General features: G+C 33.3%; 1 protein-coding gene and 1 long non-coding RNA gene across 2 annotated transcripts; one reads left to right on the top strand and one right to left on the bottom strand.

Moving 5' to 3' along the window:
• The first annotated feature begins 3,783 nt into the window (after window positions 1-3,783).
• PRP4 (proline-rich protein 4) lies at window positions 3,784-5,619 on the top strand. The gene is made up of 2 exons (XM_079039846.1): window positions 3,784-4,016; window positions 4,350-5,619. Exons 1-2 carry the CDS (start codon window positions 3,875-3,877, stop codon window positions 5,348-5,350), a joined length of 1,143 nt encoding a protein of 380 aa, XP_078895972.1. The 5' UTR covers window positions 3,784-3,874; the 3' UTR covers window positions 5,351-5,619.
• Window positions 5,620-7,950: 2,331 nt separating this feature from the next.
• LOC145100329 (uncharacterized) lies at window positions 7,951-12,301 on the bottom strand. Its single transcript, XR_013704971.1, has 3 exons — window positions 12,150-12,301; window positions 8,290-8,383; window positions 7,951-8,015 (listed from the first exon to the last, which is right to left on the bottom strand). It is a non-coding gene; the product is annotated as an uncharacterized LOC145100329 (long non-coding RNA).
• Window positions 12,302-17,020: the final 4,719 nt, after the last annotated feature.

A 17,020-nucleotide genomic window follows, 5' to 3' on the forward strand; every position in this document is an offset into this window, starting at 1 on the left:
CCATGTGTCATCCCCTCAACCCCTCTCAGATTCATGTATCTTTATTCCTCTTCTGACCACCACCTTCATTCTTCACCTACGTTATGCATCTTAGGCCTCCATCCTCTTGGTCTTCATTACTTGACCAACCCTTGCTAAAAAAATATGGTGCAAACCTTAATGAAATAGACAAGACAACAAATATGACGGGTCACAACCTCATATGTGAATAGTGGTAGTGGGTTTTAGAGAAAGATGTACCAAGAGGAAGGTGAGTGTATAATAGCTTAAATGAATTTAATGGTTGAACACATGGTGATGATGACAAATTGGGGTAAAGTATGTGGTGTTGGTGGTGGGATTATGGTTTGAGGAGGCAGGCGGAGGAGAAAGAGGTGGCTCCGACACCAATAGTCGTTATGGAGACGGTTAGAAGATTATATATCCCCAAAATAATACCCAAATCCATCGATTTTCTGATGGTTTTCTTGCTCAATCTTGATAAGAAAAAAAAAGAAATGGAAGAAGTGAGAGGATGAGAGATGAAGAACGAGTAGAGATAGAGAATTGATGTCCATTCCTCAATTCTCTTGGAAAAAATCGTTTACATCAGCAATGGAACCACCGAATTAGTAAAATAAGATAGAGAAATGTTATTAAATCACAACCCAAAACAAGTGCTTTGTTGGTAAGCTTTAACATAATTTCTCAATTCCTGGTGAGCAATGGTGGTTATGATGAAGGGAAGCAGAGACATTGGTTGTTTTGGAGCGTTAATTTAAGGATGGATTAGGGCAGTCGATGGGGAAAAGGAATCAACATATAGGTATGAGCCATAAAGAGTGAGCCAGAGAGAGAGCGGGAAGAACAAAGTGGAGGTGGGAGTGGGGTGGGGGTGAGTAGGGGTTATTAGTTTTTTTTAATTTTAATGATTAAATTTAGTTTAAGAAAAAGATAAAAGAAATCAACGAGGGGCAAATAAGTCAACCTATGTAGTTCAAAGACTATTTATGTAAGTTTTAGATACGACAGAGACTATCCATGTAAGTTTAGAAACCACAAGGATCATTCATATTAAAAAGAATCGACAATGGTTAAAGTTGTGACTTTTGGTAAATCATAGAGACCAGTAATTTTATAATTGTATTATAACACATGAGTTTCATTCTACAACATTGTGATATTATCTTTTACACTTTATTTTTGAAAATATTAAAAAGTATACCATTCTAGTTTAAAATTAAAGCATTGTATATTTTAAATTTTATATTAAAACGTCACACTATGAAAAATCAACCGTATTACAATAATGCAAAATGCTTTATATTTGAATAACATTGTTATAATTAAGTAGAATGTTCAAAATTCAAAAATAAAAAATAAAAAACTTTAAAATTTTGCCATTATACTTAAAAAGTTTTTGTTAACATGTCGTGCTTTCATAAATTTACATGGTTATAGTAATGGAAAGCGCATTATTTTTTAATAATACTGCTATAATTATGTTATAATTATGTAAGTTGTTCAAAGTTCAAACTACAAAATTATTTAAAATCACATCATTGTGTTATAAAATTTATATTAAAACATTATACTTTTTAAAATCTACCTACTTTAGCGATGGAAATATTGTGTATTTGAATAATGTGGCTATTATTAGGTAGATTGCTAGCCATAATAGAAACAATGAAATAACATTAATCAATATATTGATGGTTGTAAATGTTCCTCACATCTCAAGTTCGTATCGTTTAAATAGGCACCAAGGTGACAACCCTCATCTACACCAACCATCTTTGTTATTTTGCATAGTCTTTCAAACTATATAAACGGCATTACATCTCCAATATGTCGTGCTAACAAAAAGCAAAACCTCAATATCGTGCCAGCTATATTTGTGGGTGCTTAGCAAACTAATACGTTGAACTAGGACCAAATCCAAAGATTAGATCAAACAACAAGAAGAAATATCATCATAGTTAACGATCGAAGAGTATGTAAACGAGATCACTTACTTTCAACACTAATAGTCCACATATAATATTCTTATATTAATGTCATATAGAAACTAGAAAGACTTCTGACGCCGACATTATGGAATAGTTTTGATGAAAAAGAAGGTTATATGCTGGAAAAACATAACCGACTCGGGGCCAATGATATATACATCTTTTTCCCCGGCCCTTTTGTAGTTTTATACTATTTTGTGATTTACATTCATTGTCAATTGTATCGATTTATAAAAATAAAAAAAATTATATAAATTGTAATTCACGGTATTTACAAATAAGATTTTTGTAAAAATATTCGTTATAGCACATGGTGGAGACAACTTAAACTTTTTAAGTAATCAAGTTAACGGTTACGTGAAACCAAAAATCTAAATTAAAAACTTTTTCTATTTTGGATGCTATATTTCTAACAAAATCAATTATATACAAATCTAATTTGCATCACATGATGGAATCTCGCATGCGGTTCATTTTTCTTACTTACCGATACGCGCAAATCAAGCACAATGAAACAATGAAAAATTGAAATCTCACATGCAATTCCACATGATTCTGTCAATAATTAGGAACCAAATATTATCCAATACTATCACATGTTAATGTTAATTTATTATGAAAAAATAATAATAATAATAATAAAATCATTCATTAGATTGCAAAAATGGTTAAGTAGTTAGTAGTTGATGGTCGGAATCATTTTTTAAAACCAAAACGGTATAGCTTTATTTGCACAAGCCTCGGTTAAATTATTTTAACAGTTATAAAAAGTACATATATAAAAACATTTAAACTTTCATAAAAGTAAAATACAAAAAAAGGACATATAAACACCTTACATGTACACATTGCGGACCCATATATATGTAGTCTGTCAGCATCAACATTCCTGGATGCAATCAAGTGGATTAATAACTACTGATCCTACAAGACTGACTCTGTAAATTCTCTACGTATGTATGGGTTCTTCAGTTCTTTAACATGACAGTTCATTGAAAGATCCGTGGTTTTGTCAGAATATGCATCATTCATTGATGGTAATAATCTACTCTGTAAAAAGGCAAATTCCTTTTCGGGTTTGCATCCCATTTTCCGTTTTCCTGGCGTAATTGGGATGTGAAAATGTTCGATTGTCTTATAAATTATCGATTTTTTTTATGTTTGGCTGACTCATTTCTGCCTAAAAAGATTCATAAGAATTAAGAATTTCCTGGTTATGTAGTCGCCAAGTGTTTGATAAAATGTCTAACTGGTTTCTGTGTGAAGCATACGAAATTCTCTAACGGGTTACAAAAATCATTGTCTAACCGGTTGCAAAAACAAGGTATTAATGAGAAAGTATCGGTTAGCTGGTGGAGATATTGCATTCACATGCTACGTAAGCTACATATATAATGTTTGGTTATGTTGTCCGCCAACTGTTTGATATAATGCCTAGCTAGTTAATTTCAATTCTGTGTAAAACTTTACATAACTGTGTAATGGCTTAATGGGTTGTTAAAATAATGTAGTTACTCATGTCCATTGTCATTGAGAAATAAGAATGGAAAATCAAGATATTAATGAGAAAGTTTGGTTAGTTGGTGGAGATATTGCTTTCACATGCTTAGTAAGCTTAAAAATATGTGGTGTAGTTGAGAGATCATTAAATGATCGACAATGGGCTGGCGTAGCCTTTTTGTTTAATCTTACTAAGAGAGGGTGTGGGTCCCTTAGCTTCATGTGAGCTTCTTTACTACTGTGGGTTGTAACTTGTAAGCTCTCTCATGCATTATATATATAAGAGCAACTTATTGAAGTATAGTCACTCGAACACAAGGCTTTGTAGAAGCTAATTCACTTCATCTTATGTGTTTTCATTGAGACTCTTAAGTCTTTTTTTCTCGATGAGGGGGTCTTTTCTTTTGCTTTTTTTATTGGTTTCTGGTAGTTTGTGTTATGGTAATGCCAAGAATGTAGAGGTTGTTGGTATTGGAGAATGTGCTGATTGCAAAGAGAATAACATCGACACAATCCATGCAGTGTCAGGTACTTTGTCTCTTAAGTCTTATCCCATGCAGTTTGTTCTTATCTCAAACATTCCATACTATAAGTTTTAATGAGAAGTGTATCTGAGGTGTGGGTTATTTCAGAAGTTTGTGAAAAAATAAAATGTATAACTAATTAACTAAAGATATTTGGTGATCCTAGTTACTATCATTGATTTTTCATATGATAACAATTGACACATACCTAATTTTTACGTGACGTAGAGTATTTTGTTGCCGGCAAAAAAAAAAAAAAAAAAAAAAAAGTTTGCATGCTTTTTAGGGTTGATGCAAGAAACATGATTACTATAAAATTATGTTTTCATTAATTCAGGGTTAAAAGTGACAATTGACTGCAAGCTTGAAGATGGTAAGTTCAAAACAAGAGGTGTAGGAAAATTGAACGAAGAAGGACACTTCAAAATCTCTCTTCCTCAAGAAATCTTGAAAGATGAAAAGTTGGGTGAAGAATGCTACGTACAACTCCACAATGCAGCAAATGCACCTTGTGCAATTCACAGTGGATTAGAAGCTTCTAAAATCAGTTTCCTTTCAAAGTCCGATAAAACCCACACCTTCGGACCCACCGGAAAACTTAAATTTTCATCGGCGGTTTGCACCTCCGCTTTCTTTTGGCCGGGATACAAACACCCGTCTATCCCAAAACCATCGTTCCCAAAAGACCACCCTTGGTTAAAGAAGTTCGGCCACATTTTCAAAAAACCATGTCCGCCGCTTCCACCAAAGATCCTCCCTCCTGTCCCCACAATACCCATCAAAAAGCCATGTCCGCCACCGGTTCCCGTCTACAAACCAACACCTAAGCCGGAGCCACCGGTTTACAAACCAGAACCCAAGCCAACACCGCCGGTTTACAAACCAGAGCCAAAGCCTACGCCTCCTGTTTACAAGCCAAAGCCAACGCCGCCTGTTTACAAGCCAAAGCCGACGCCGCCGGTTTACAAGCCAGAGCCAAAGCCAACGCCGCCGGTATACAAGCCAGAGCCGAAGCCAACGCCGCCGGTATACAAGCCGGAGCCGAAGCCAACGCCGCCGGTGGTTCCCATCTATAAGCCGCATCCAAAAATATTGCCACCGATGGTTCCGATTTATAAGCCGCATCCAAAAATCTTGCCGCCGCCAATTCCGATTTACAAGCCGCATCCGAAAATATTGCCGCCAATGATTCCGATTTACAAGCCGCATCCAAAAATCTTGCCGCCGTTTTATAAGAAACCATGCCCACCATTTGCAGTGCCGAAGCTTCCGCCGCTACCCAGCTTTCCACCAAAACATTTCCATCATCCTCTCATACCGGTGCCACCTCATAATTAAACTCTCATATTTAAATTATTTAAATTCTGTAAGTTTTATATATGCATGTAGGATTATTAAATACCGACGTTTCAAGAAAGTAATAAAGATTCGAAGGTGGATGATAGGAGTATCGAGTGTTTTTAAAGGGTAGATGATGTGAAGATCTGGTGTGTGAGTTCGAGGTTGTTTATGGAGTTTGGATATTTATTTTGTTGTATTTATATATTTATTATAATATAATAAATATTTGTATTTGTAACAATCAAAGAAGTCTCGTTTGTTTTGAACTTGTAGTTTGCATCGTGTTTTCTTGGTTTAAGGTTTTTAGTGTGGTGCCTAGGGGTGTTCAAAACCGGATATCTGAACCGAATTTCGGATATCCAAAAATTCGGATAGTTGATTTTTGATATTCGAATCTGTATCCAAAATTTCGGATATTCGAAATTTCGGATACAGATTCGGATATCCGAATTTCATTAATTTTAAATAAATATCCACATCTGAACATCCGATTCGTAAAATCACCGCAACTCTTAAAATTAATAATAGCAACTATGTTAAATTTTGCGATATAGATGGATATCGATAGCAGCAAATAAATATATTAGCATTTACTTAATAGTTTTTTATTATAAGCCAACGAATCAGGATTATAACAAACAAATATATAACGATTGTAAATGGAAAGGTTTGAAATAAAAGTTTGGAAATAATGGTCACGAAAAAGTTGAAAATGGTGGGGAACATTAGTCCATTAAGCATGTCAATGTTTCTAATTTCTCATTTTAAAATATTAAAAAATAAAGAAAAATTATTTTTTTCGGATATCCGAAATATCCGAAACTTTATAAATTCACTATCCGAATCCGAAAAATCAGATATCCGAAATTTCGGATAATTTCGGATCGGATATTTCGGATGCGGATATTTTTGAACACCTCTAGTGGTGCCTATGAATCTCTTTAATATTTGGTGTTATGTATAGGATGATGAAGCCATTTAATGCCTAAGTTTATATAATGGTATTTAAAATGAGTTTATATAAGAGAAAATTATAAATATAGTTTTTTTTTTATGCAGAAAATAGTCAAAAAAAAAAACTAAACTAAAATTACAAAAATATCCACTAAAATCGCAGATGGACATGCATTGGAAGTTGTACGTTCGCAGATGGACATGCATTGGAAGTTGTACGTTCGCAGATGGACCCTATCCATCTACGACAATCTGCGATTTTCGTTTTTTTCATAATATAAATTCCTTCATTTTTTAAAACCCTCATTTTTCTTGATTTTTGTTTGGAAAACTTTCTCAAGTCTCTTAGAAGAAACTATGGACGATCGTATCTACTTTTCCGAAAACATGGTAAGATCTTTACTCTTTTTTTTGTTATAATCATCATTTATCATGTTTAGGGTATGTTTGTTTACGACTTATCCAAAAAAGAATGAAAAAAACGTGAATCGAAGGTGTTTCCCCTCCGATTTTCGTAGATGTATAAGTTATATTCTATATTTAGAGCATTTCACAAGTAGCATTGTGGTTTTGATGCGTAAGTAGCCTTAGTATTGTTAGTATATTGCAGATATTTTATTGTACAAGCACGTAATGCGTAAACCGTGCATTGTGAGGTTGTATATTTGGTTTTACATTATCTCTGTAGTAAACTGATTTCTGAAGCATCTTCAAGTTGTACCTTTACCATTTGTGAGGTTTTACATTTGGTTTTCATATTTTATATTTATAGTCAAATGTTTTTTTGATGCAAGTCTAAGTATTATGTGAATATGTTAGACAATTGTGATATAAATATGATTTATGTTATAAAAGTGATTTCTAATGCATCCTCAAGTTGTACCTTTGTATTTCATAGTATGTTATTGCAAGTGAATTGTCATATTTATATGTTTTTTGATAATTTTGTGAATTTTTAGTATAGTTAGAAATATCATTAATGTGTTACTGAAAATTAAAATTATATATTTTTAACATTTTTTATAATTCAGCATAAGTGTGACGATGTTAAAGTGGTGGTTCTGAAAGGATCAGGGTGTAATATATGGGAAGTCTTTGAACATTTGACGGTTAACCGACGTGAATCATTTAGCATGACCGTTTTTTGTTTTTTGTTGGACGTCCCTTCATTACAAGATGATGACTTGCTATTCCACAAAATATTTCTTTATCAGATACTGTCAGATGCAATATTATTCCAGATGGCATAAATCAGTTGTAGTTTAAAATGGAAGATACGAAAATGGTTTATGACCCTGAAGAGTTTTGTCTGATCACAAGATTCATTTTTGGCGTGTATCCAAAACAAATAGGGGAAAAAGGTGTCAAAGCAAACTTTTAGAAAAAAAAAAAAAAAAAACTAGGGAAGAACCCCGCTTTACAGGGTTGGACACGCCAAAAAAATCGAAAAAACAGGAAGATTACAAAATTACCCTCTCAACAACGGATGCATTATGACATAATGAGTTAAGAAAAAATAGCAATGATTCTTATTTCACCCAAATAATAAACAAATTTTATGATAAACAATATCTTGTGTAAAAATGAATATTGAATATTTTTTTTGGATTAAGTTGAAAATAAAACTCATATATAGAAAATATATCATGCCCACAGCCCATAAAATTATCAACTCGTTTCTATATGGTATTTTAATCTCATGTTCCATCTGCAAAAATGGAAAGTAGTGATAATTAATTATATGAATTATATAAAAAAAGGTGCCAACTATCAATTAGTATCCCTTTCATCCAAAAGGAATCTGATTAATTTAATCAAAAGTTTTTTCTTTTTCTATTCGGCAACTTTGTTTGTTGACTTTTCCCTTGTAAAAGTCTTAACTGTGTATATGTGTTAACTTTGATGTCTAATATGACTGCCTTTATTGATGAATTGAGCAGAACTATAAGAAACATTACAAATGATGTAGAAATTAGGTAGACCTCTCTTCATTTTCTTTTATAGAAATTTCGGCTTCATTGTTGACAGCAACCAATCTTTTCCAAGGAATAGATGCTTTTTGGTCCATATAGTCGTCTGATGAACAGACAACACAACAAAAAATCAACATAAACAAAAAAAAGTAACATAATAAGTCTAGATAATGATTGGAACCTCAAATCGGGTGTTATGCATATTAATTTAGATAATAACAGTGTAAATTGTTCAAATATGGACTAATTTTAACCGCAACAGTAGGAAGCAAGTGATTTTCATGTTGCTAAAGATGGGATTTTTAGGGTACTGGGATACCAAACCAAACGTATTTTCATAGAATTTTTTAGATATACCACAAATAATATAGAAATCATATACAACATTTCATCAAACATCTCTCATGCGCAAATCTGTTAAGAACATATGTTTGTCAAATCAGTGATCATCTTTTCCAATCTTTCACCTGTAACTTTCTAGATGGAAGTATGCAGGACAAATCAAAGTTGTAAAATAAGCTAAAAATACCTTTTTTAGTTTGTTTTCAAAACTAAAGCAAAATACCTTGTCACCATTCTTGATCCCAAAATATGTTACAAAATGAAGGTCAGGAAACATGTTCTTATTCTCAAGGCATAAGAAGAAGCCGATGATCTAAGCCAAAAATGAACAATCCCAAGAAGCCTTATTACAACAAAAATAAAGAAGGTGAATCAGAAATTGTTTACTTTATCTATTCATACAACCCAGCTGAAGAGAAAGAGATAGATTTTGACTTCAGGTGATAAGGGTTTAGAAATTGTGTTGAACACATTGATATTTATCAAAATGTACCATAAGTGGTAATTGGTTTGTAATAAATTTGATAAAGTATGGACCTTGATATCAATTTAAAGTTGTATTCATTTCCAGAATGATGGAAGATTATCCAAAATCTTAAAACGGAGGCATAACCACGGAGTCCAAATGGTCAAGTAGGCGAGCTTAAAATATTTTGAAGTTGTATTATTGCACATGGTTTGTCTTCGATTCATAATCGCAGCGAATTACCAATCAGATACTTCAGATTACATGAATGTAGCTAATCTAAGTTGTGACATCCCCATTTTTCACGGCCAGAAAAGACCGATTTGTTTATGCTTGTTTTTAAAATCAGAGTAATCTTTTAAAGAAAACAGTTGCGGAATTTGTTCCCAAAATATGATAAAGATTTATCAAAGCATTTCTTTAAAGAAATGTATTTTCATTATATAACAAAATCTCGGGATGTCATGTTCCGATACAGACACATAAGCATAAACAGAACTTACATTATTTACACTAAAGATTTTACATCTCCTTTAATCTCTCCGTGAAATATATCTTCGTATCGATACCTGTGATACAAAGGAAACTGAGTGGGTCAGGCTTGGGAGCCTGGTGAGCATATAGGGTTTTCATCCCACAATGTTATATCATATAAATATATATAGAACATCCAAAATTATATAATTTCACCATATAAAAGCAACTCTTATCCCACCCCATCGATCCTCACAACGCCACGATCTAAACTCTCGTATCTAAACTTTTCCTCTTTATCTGATCCCTACTCACGGATCTAAACTAATCTCTCCACCTGATCCATACTCTCGGACCTAAAAATAACCTCTTGGTCTAATCCATACTCCTGGATCTAAACTAATCTCTTGGTCTGATCCATACTCCCGGATCTAAGACTGTGCCCAATCCATACTCCCGGACTAGGGACAATTAACTATGTCTTAATCCATACTCTCGGATTAATAACAAGTTTATCTATTGGTCTGATCCATACTCCCGGATCTAAAATTGTGTCCAATCCATACTCCCAGACTAGGGACAATTTACTATACCTAAATCCTGTTCTGATCCATACTCCCGGATCTAAATTGTGCCCAATCCATACTCCCGGACTAGGGACAATTTACTATGTCTTAATCCATACTCCCGGATTAATAACAAGTTTATCTCTTTTCCTATTCCATATTCTCGGATCTAAATCCAATCTCTTGATCTAATACATACTCACGGATCTAAAACTAACCTCTTGATTTGATCCATACTCACGGATCTCATCTACCCATGTCCTACCCAACATATTCGTAGATACAAAATATATATACAGTTTAACTCATTAAAGCCTATATAGTTCATCCATTCCATACTCATCTCAAATAAACAAACAATATATAAACATATAGCACATATTTCATAACAAATACTTAATATTTATGTGTTAGAAGAAAGTGAACACACACTCACACATATAAACATCTTTATATTATACACATAGCACGTATTTCATAACAAATACTTAATATTTATGTGTTAGAAGAAAGTGACAACACACTCACTTGATTACAAGATGATCGGACAGCACTACGGCTCTTCAAGTAGATATTCTTCGGTGAAGCCGGGATCACTTCACACACCGGGTTTCTCGCGGGTAGAGCTTCGGCTCGGAAACTCTTTTTTTCTCGGGATCTTCGGACTTCGGGACTTGCTTCGGGTCTTGGGGTGATACCGGGGCTTCGGGGGGTTAAAATTGCACGTAAAACGATGTAATATGGGAGAGAGATGAGAGAATGAGCAACCAAACTCGGCTGTCCCTTCAAATATATTTATAGGGCAAAATTTGCCCTTGCCACGTCGTGGCACCTTTTTCCACGTCGTGGGCTTGGTCGTCACTGCATGCGTCATCGCAAGTTGCATCTGGGGGACTCCCGGAGGTGTCAGAAGACTTTCCACATCGTGGCACTGCTTGCCACGTCGTGGTATCTGACAGTTTTGGAGTTTCGCGCCCCGAACTTCATAAATTCATAACTTTCGCATACGAATTCCGTTTTCGACGTTCTTTATATCGACGCGTAGGTGAGATTATGCTCTGCAACTCTCGTTTAGACTCCATTGGCTAATTTTGGCTTTATTTTTAATATATTATAAATATATTACTTATATATTATCTTTAGTAGGCCGGGACAGGAAAACTCCGTTCGAAATTCATAACTCCTTCATCTGAACTCCGTTTTCGTCTGTCTTTTTATCGTTGGACTACTATCGAAGACATCTTCGACTCTCATTTACATCACTAAGGATAGATATCTATCTACCTTAAATTCACTATTTACGTCGCGTTGGGTCGTGTCGGTTCTGTCGCGAAACTTCGACAGGTTATAAATTCTTCGTTATAACTCGGATTTTGGCATTCTTTATATGCACAGAAACCTTATGACATATACTAAAACTTGGTTAAGATTAATCCTTCTAAATAATCTTCCATTAAAAAGTCATTTTTGATTCTTATCGTCTCTAAATTGACTAGCCCGGATCTACGGGCATTACATAAGCCACTTAAATTCGAGAAAAAGTGAGTCCGAACAAAATTACCGAGTTAAACATATTTAAATTAAAATATAATGCATACTTTTGGCTAGAAACCTCCTCTGCATAGTGATTGATTGCGCGTGAACGACCCATTCTTCTGCAATTCTATGGAATAACTTCTATGACGAAACCCTAGAATTTCCAAATAAAGTGACACTAATTTTCTATATAAAATTGAGAATACTTAGTTAGATATGATGGAAGTAACGCTACATCTCTATTTGCAAGCCCGTTAGGGGTCATTTGGAACATAAAAGACAATAATGGACCGGCCAAATGGAGGAAGTCAGGCAGTTGTGAACCTGCCATCGCCAAATGGAGAGGCAATGGGCTTATCGGGTTGTGTGGATTAGGGTCAAGAAGTAGGCAAAAGAATAAATCTCAAAAATCAAAAAGTTTTGTGAATGGAAAATAGAAGGAATTCCAAAATCGAAATTAATATAGACAGAGAGAAAATACGTACCTATGAACAACATCGATCAATTTCTTTCTGAATCCCATAAGCAACAGAAAAATCTACAGAAATCAAAAACAAAAAAGGTTACGACGAACTCCATTCACAATCTACATTTAAAGAATCAGTATTTTTTGGGGTTTTCTTGAAGATCAATTGGGATTAGGTGGTGGAGGAAAGTAGAGGGATAAAGAATGACCAGAGATGACAAAGACGGCGAGGGAAACTTATCTAATCATTGAGGCGGTGAATAGACGTAGGTGGGACACGTAGCACATATGGATGCCATAACACAACACTTAGCAATTCTGTATGATTGTTCTGATCAAAATGAAACCCAGCAAAGAAATAAATTATATAAAAAAATACGACATTCACCAAAAAAAGAAAAGCAAAAAAAACTGACCAATATGAATCAAATACCGTTCACTAAGGAGCTTTCAAATTAAAATATATATATATATATATATATATATATATATATATATATATATATATATATATATATATATATATGCTTATTGTGGAAAGGTCTATTTCCTGACAAAACAAATAGTTCGGTGACAATATCTGATTTGAAAGGTATAATATTAAAAAACTATATATATATATATATATATATATATATATATATATATATATATATATATATATATGCTTATTGCGGAAACGTCTATTTCTGAACAAAACAAATAGTTCGGTGACAATATCTCATTTGAAAAGTATAATATTAAACAATATTGTGTTAGTTGCTAACGACAATGATGATGTGAGAGCATGCATGATATACATTTTGTGTCGAGGGTTTTTGGGGAAAGAAATTAATGATCGTGTACACGAAGACTAGTTTTTTTTTTTTTCTGAGAACTTGGATGACTGGAACATGTATAAATTGTGGAATTATAATTGTTATTCTTTTGTATAGCAAATTTTGTTCTAATTAAAAGTTTTATATTGTAGGTTTTCATGGAGTAGTTACTTGTGTGAGTTCACATTCGATGATCTTCAGGAGACTTGAAAGAAAACAAATAACTATTTATCACTACCCGAGTCTCGACGACCCTTCAAGATTTATAGCACCATTCATGGTTTGTGTGTGTGTGTATACATATATATATATATATATATATATATATATAATTAGTTATCTTAGTTGGTTATGAAATATTCTAGATATGGATTTACGAGACGTTTCCATATGCAAGAGGTGTTTATGTGTTGCGTAGGAACAAAGATACACATCGGATTAAGCGTTGGAGTGCGATAAAAAAATTGAAATGGGTCGATGTGAACAAGATTTTCTATGTTACAAAGGTTTGTACATTTATTTATTTACTAAAATATATCGTTGGAGTTCATGTTAACGTTACACACACACACACACACACACATATATATATATATATAACTTTTTTAGGAGGGACATAGACCTAGATATAAGATGATACCGAGTGAAAATGAGACAAGAAAATCATATTATTTGCCTTGTCTGGAGTATGTGTTTGGTGAACCGGCTTTAGTTCAATCACCGGTGTGGAAACATTAAAGGAGGTAAGAAGAATCATCATCTAGTTTATGTTCTAGTGGACGATTCGGAGCAAGAGCAAGACAAAGTAGCAAACCAAGTATAGAAGATCTGGCGAATCAGGTAATTACACTCGAGAAAATGGAGTTTTTGAATCGGCAACGCACCAAGGTGAACCAACAACACACCGAGGTAAATGTGGAAGAATTGAGTGAGGATGATTTATGGGGGCACATAAATTTTGATGAACCGGTAACCTTTCAAACAAATCATTTTTTTTACGACTAATTAAATAAGCAAGTGTCCGTTGGTAATGATGAAGAAAAGGTTAGTGATATGCTAGAATTGTTTTACTAAGATATAAATTGTTAATAATATATTATAAATTTATTAATTTTAATAATAAATATAAGGTATTAATGTTGGTGTTATATGAAGGGGAAATTTTGAAAATGAGGCGCCGACTACAAATCACTTTGATGACGCAATTTTGGATGATAATTAAGCTACATCCCCCGCTATCCCTAGGCTTCGTAATCCATCACAGTATTATCGTAGTCCTTACATGCATGTATACAATGGTAGTTAATATGGAAAGAACTTTTTTTATGTCAAACATTATTAAAATAAAATTAAAAATGTTTTAGGTACACACGACACCAAAGCTTGTGCGAAGAGGAAAAAAGAAGTTGCTACCAAGTTCAATACCCCATCCTCCTCCTCCAGTATTCTCTGTTGATCTGGACTTTACAATTATGTGTCTGCAACCTTACATACCAAGTAATGAAGCCTATGTAATCATAAGTAATTATGTTTGTAATCTATTTGGATTTAGTAATGAAGCATATGTAATCGGAAATAATTATGTTAGTAAGATATTTGATTGGCATGGATTGGACAGCACTTAGACCACTGTTTTACATGACAAGACATTACACTTGCCTGCTTTTGAAGGACCCTACACATAGATGACTGTTTGAGTTGACAAGTCATTACCCTTTTAAAGCCTTTTTGTGACGAACATTACAAATGTGTCATTTTCGTTGTCATGAAGCCTACTATAAGTTTACTTTAAGTGCTTAATACAGTTCATCTACTATATATCACCTCTTCATATATTAGACTTACAAATTTACTCTCATATTTTCGCTCACAATGGCTTCAAAACCATGGACTGCTAAGGAGTACTTGTTTCTAAGTTGTGCATATACTCATGTGTACAAGACCAGCAAGTTGAATGATCCAATGTTTTGGATCCGTTTAACATATATCGTCAACGTTGAAACTCAAACAACTGCATAAAACTATCGTGGCATCCTAGATATCACAGCAAAGTTATATGAAATGAAAACATAAACTCTATTATTCAACGATCTTTATACCAAAATTGATGACGCGCGTTTAAATTCCACTGAGGAAGTCATTTTAGAAGCCATTAAAGAGGAATACAAATCCAGTAGTTACGGGTTGGAATTCCAGTTCGAAGCCCATTGGAATATTTTGAAATATATTTCATTTATTTAATTTGTAGTTCATTTCTATTAGGTTATTTATATGTACTTCGTCTGTATTAGGTTTTTTAATATGTACTTTGTATGTGTTAAGTTAATTAGTGTACTTTGTTTGTATTAGAGTATTTATGAAAATAGTTAGGTTATTTTCTAGTTTATTTCATAAAACATTAAGCATAAAACGTTACAAATAACAATCCCATGAAGCATTACACATAAAACATTACAAATAACATAAACATAAAACATTACAGATAACAGAAAAATAAACATTAAAAATAAGTTAAAGGACTGCAAAACGTTACATAAGACATTACAAATATGAAATTTGCATAACAAAAGAGTCGTCTACATGAAATACCAGTTATTTTTTACGAGATTCCAAACGTATGCATACTCGAAGTCACTGCCTTCATGCTCGAAAATGTAAAAATCTTTAACAATATCCAATAGCTTTTCAAAGTCAGCATAATAAGATTTGGTATTTTGAACATAATTATACCATCGATAGAACTATATGACTTTTCTTTAAACCCATCCATTTATTGACAATATCTGATTGTAGTCGGTGTTATCCTTCTCCCATCTCATGGTTGAACAAAGTTATTATGCGGGTCCATTCATCACCTACAAGGCAGTGTGGGGGGCTCAGTGGCATTACACACTCCTGAACGTTAATCCAACACCGTGTTACGACCAACACCTTGCTTGTCGTCCATGGTCGTGGAGCATTGGAAGCAGCTACTGCGTTCGAAGAAGTTGGTAGATTTGATGTCATTATGAATATAAGTGTTCATTTCCCATAGATTAAGCATCTATTTATATTTAAAAAATGACTTGACCAGGCTAGTGGCATCTATGTGTACTACAATGACTTGACATGTCAAACAATCAACTATGTCTAGTCATTTCCAACTTTGACTATGAAATGGTTGTCTTTTGGAATATGATTTGCAGTTTAATACAGTGACTTGTCATGTCAAACAGTTATCTATGAATTCCAATTGTGACTACGAAATGGTTGCCTTTAAACTATGAATTACAGACTACTGGGGTGTATAAATATGAAATATATGATCGTTTTCTTATTAAAAATAATATATATATATATATATATATATATATATATATTCTCAAATTTTTTATGAGTTCATCCTCAAAGTTCCAAATTTGCTCGTGCGCGGAAGTAGATTGTTGTTATTGTGATCCAGTCAACCTTTTTGTTGTACCCTCTTCGAAAGCGCCATATATGTCGGATGAAACTTTTCAAGAATTAAGATGGGATGAAGAACAACAAAAACAAGATAAAGAGTCATCTTGGGTTCTCAGTGAACATCATGAAGTTATTGCATCGTAATGAAAACAAGGTCAAAAATGGATAGAGATTAATAAAAGGAAAATAACATAGCATGAATAATGGATCAAAAAGACTAACAAGACTATCAAAATGACTGAAAAATGTTTTGCTAACAAGGATGTAGAGACGATAAATCTTAGGGTGCAAAATGATCGGTTCGAAGATAAAATGAGAATTAGGGATATGACTATATAACAATGGAGAAAAAGTAGTATCCATTGCAGTTCCCCGATGTTAAATTACTAGTAAAAAATTGTTGTAAGTTTATCATATGTCTTAGATTTGCTATATGTATTTTTATCGAGTTTAATATGTTTGTTTAGCGTTATTTTCATAGTATTTTTAAAAATCATGAATAAAAACTTCTTTACTCTTGTGATGTAAAAACTAAATTATAATATAAAAGCATAAGAACATCTTAAAAATTAATAAAAACATTATAATACAAAATAAATTAACGACACTGTAGGTAGTTTTAAATCATAAT

This window comes from Lactuca serriola, chromosome 4, assembly GCF_051521515.1.
Source record: "Lactuca serriola cultivar US96UC23 chromosome 4, Lser_US96UC23_V15, whole genome shotgun sequence".
Taxonomy (NCBI): Eukaryota; Viridiplantae; Streptophyta; class Magnoliopsida; order Asterales; family Asteraceae; genus Lactuca; species Lactuca serriola.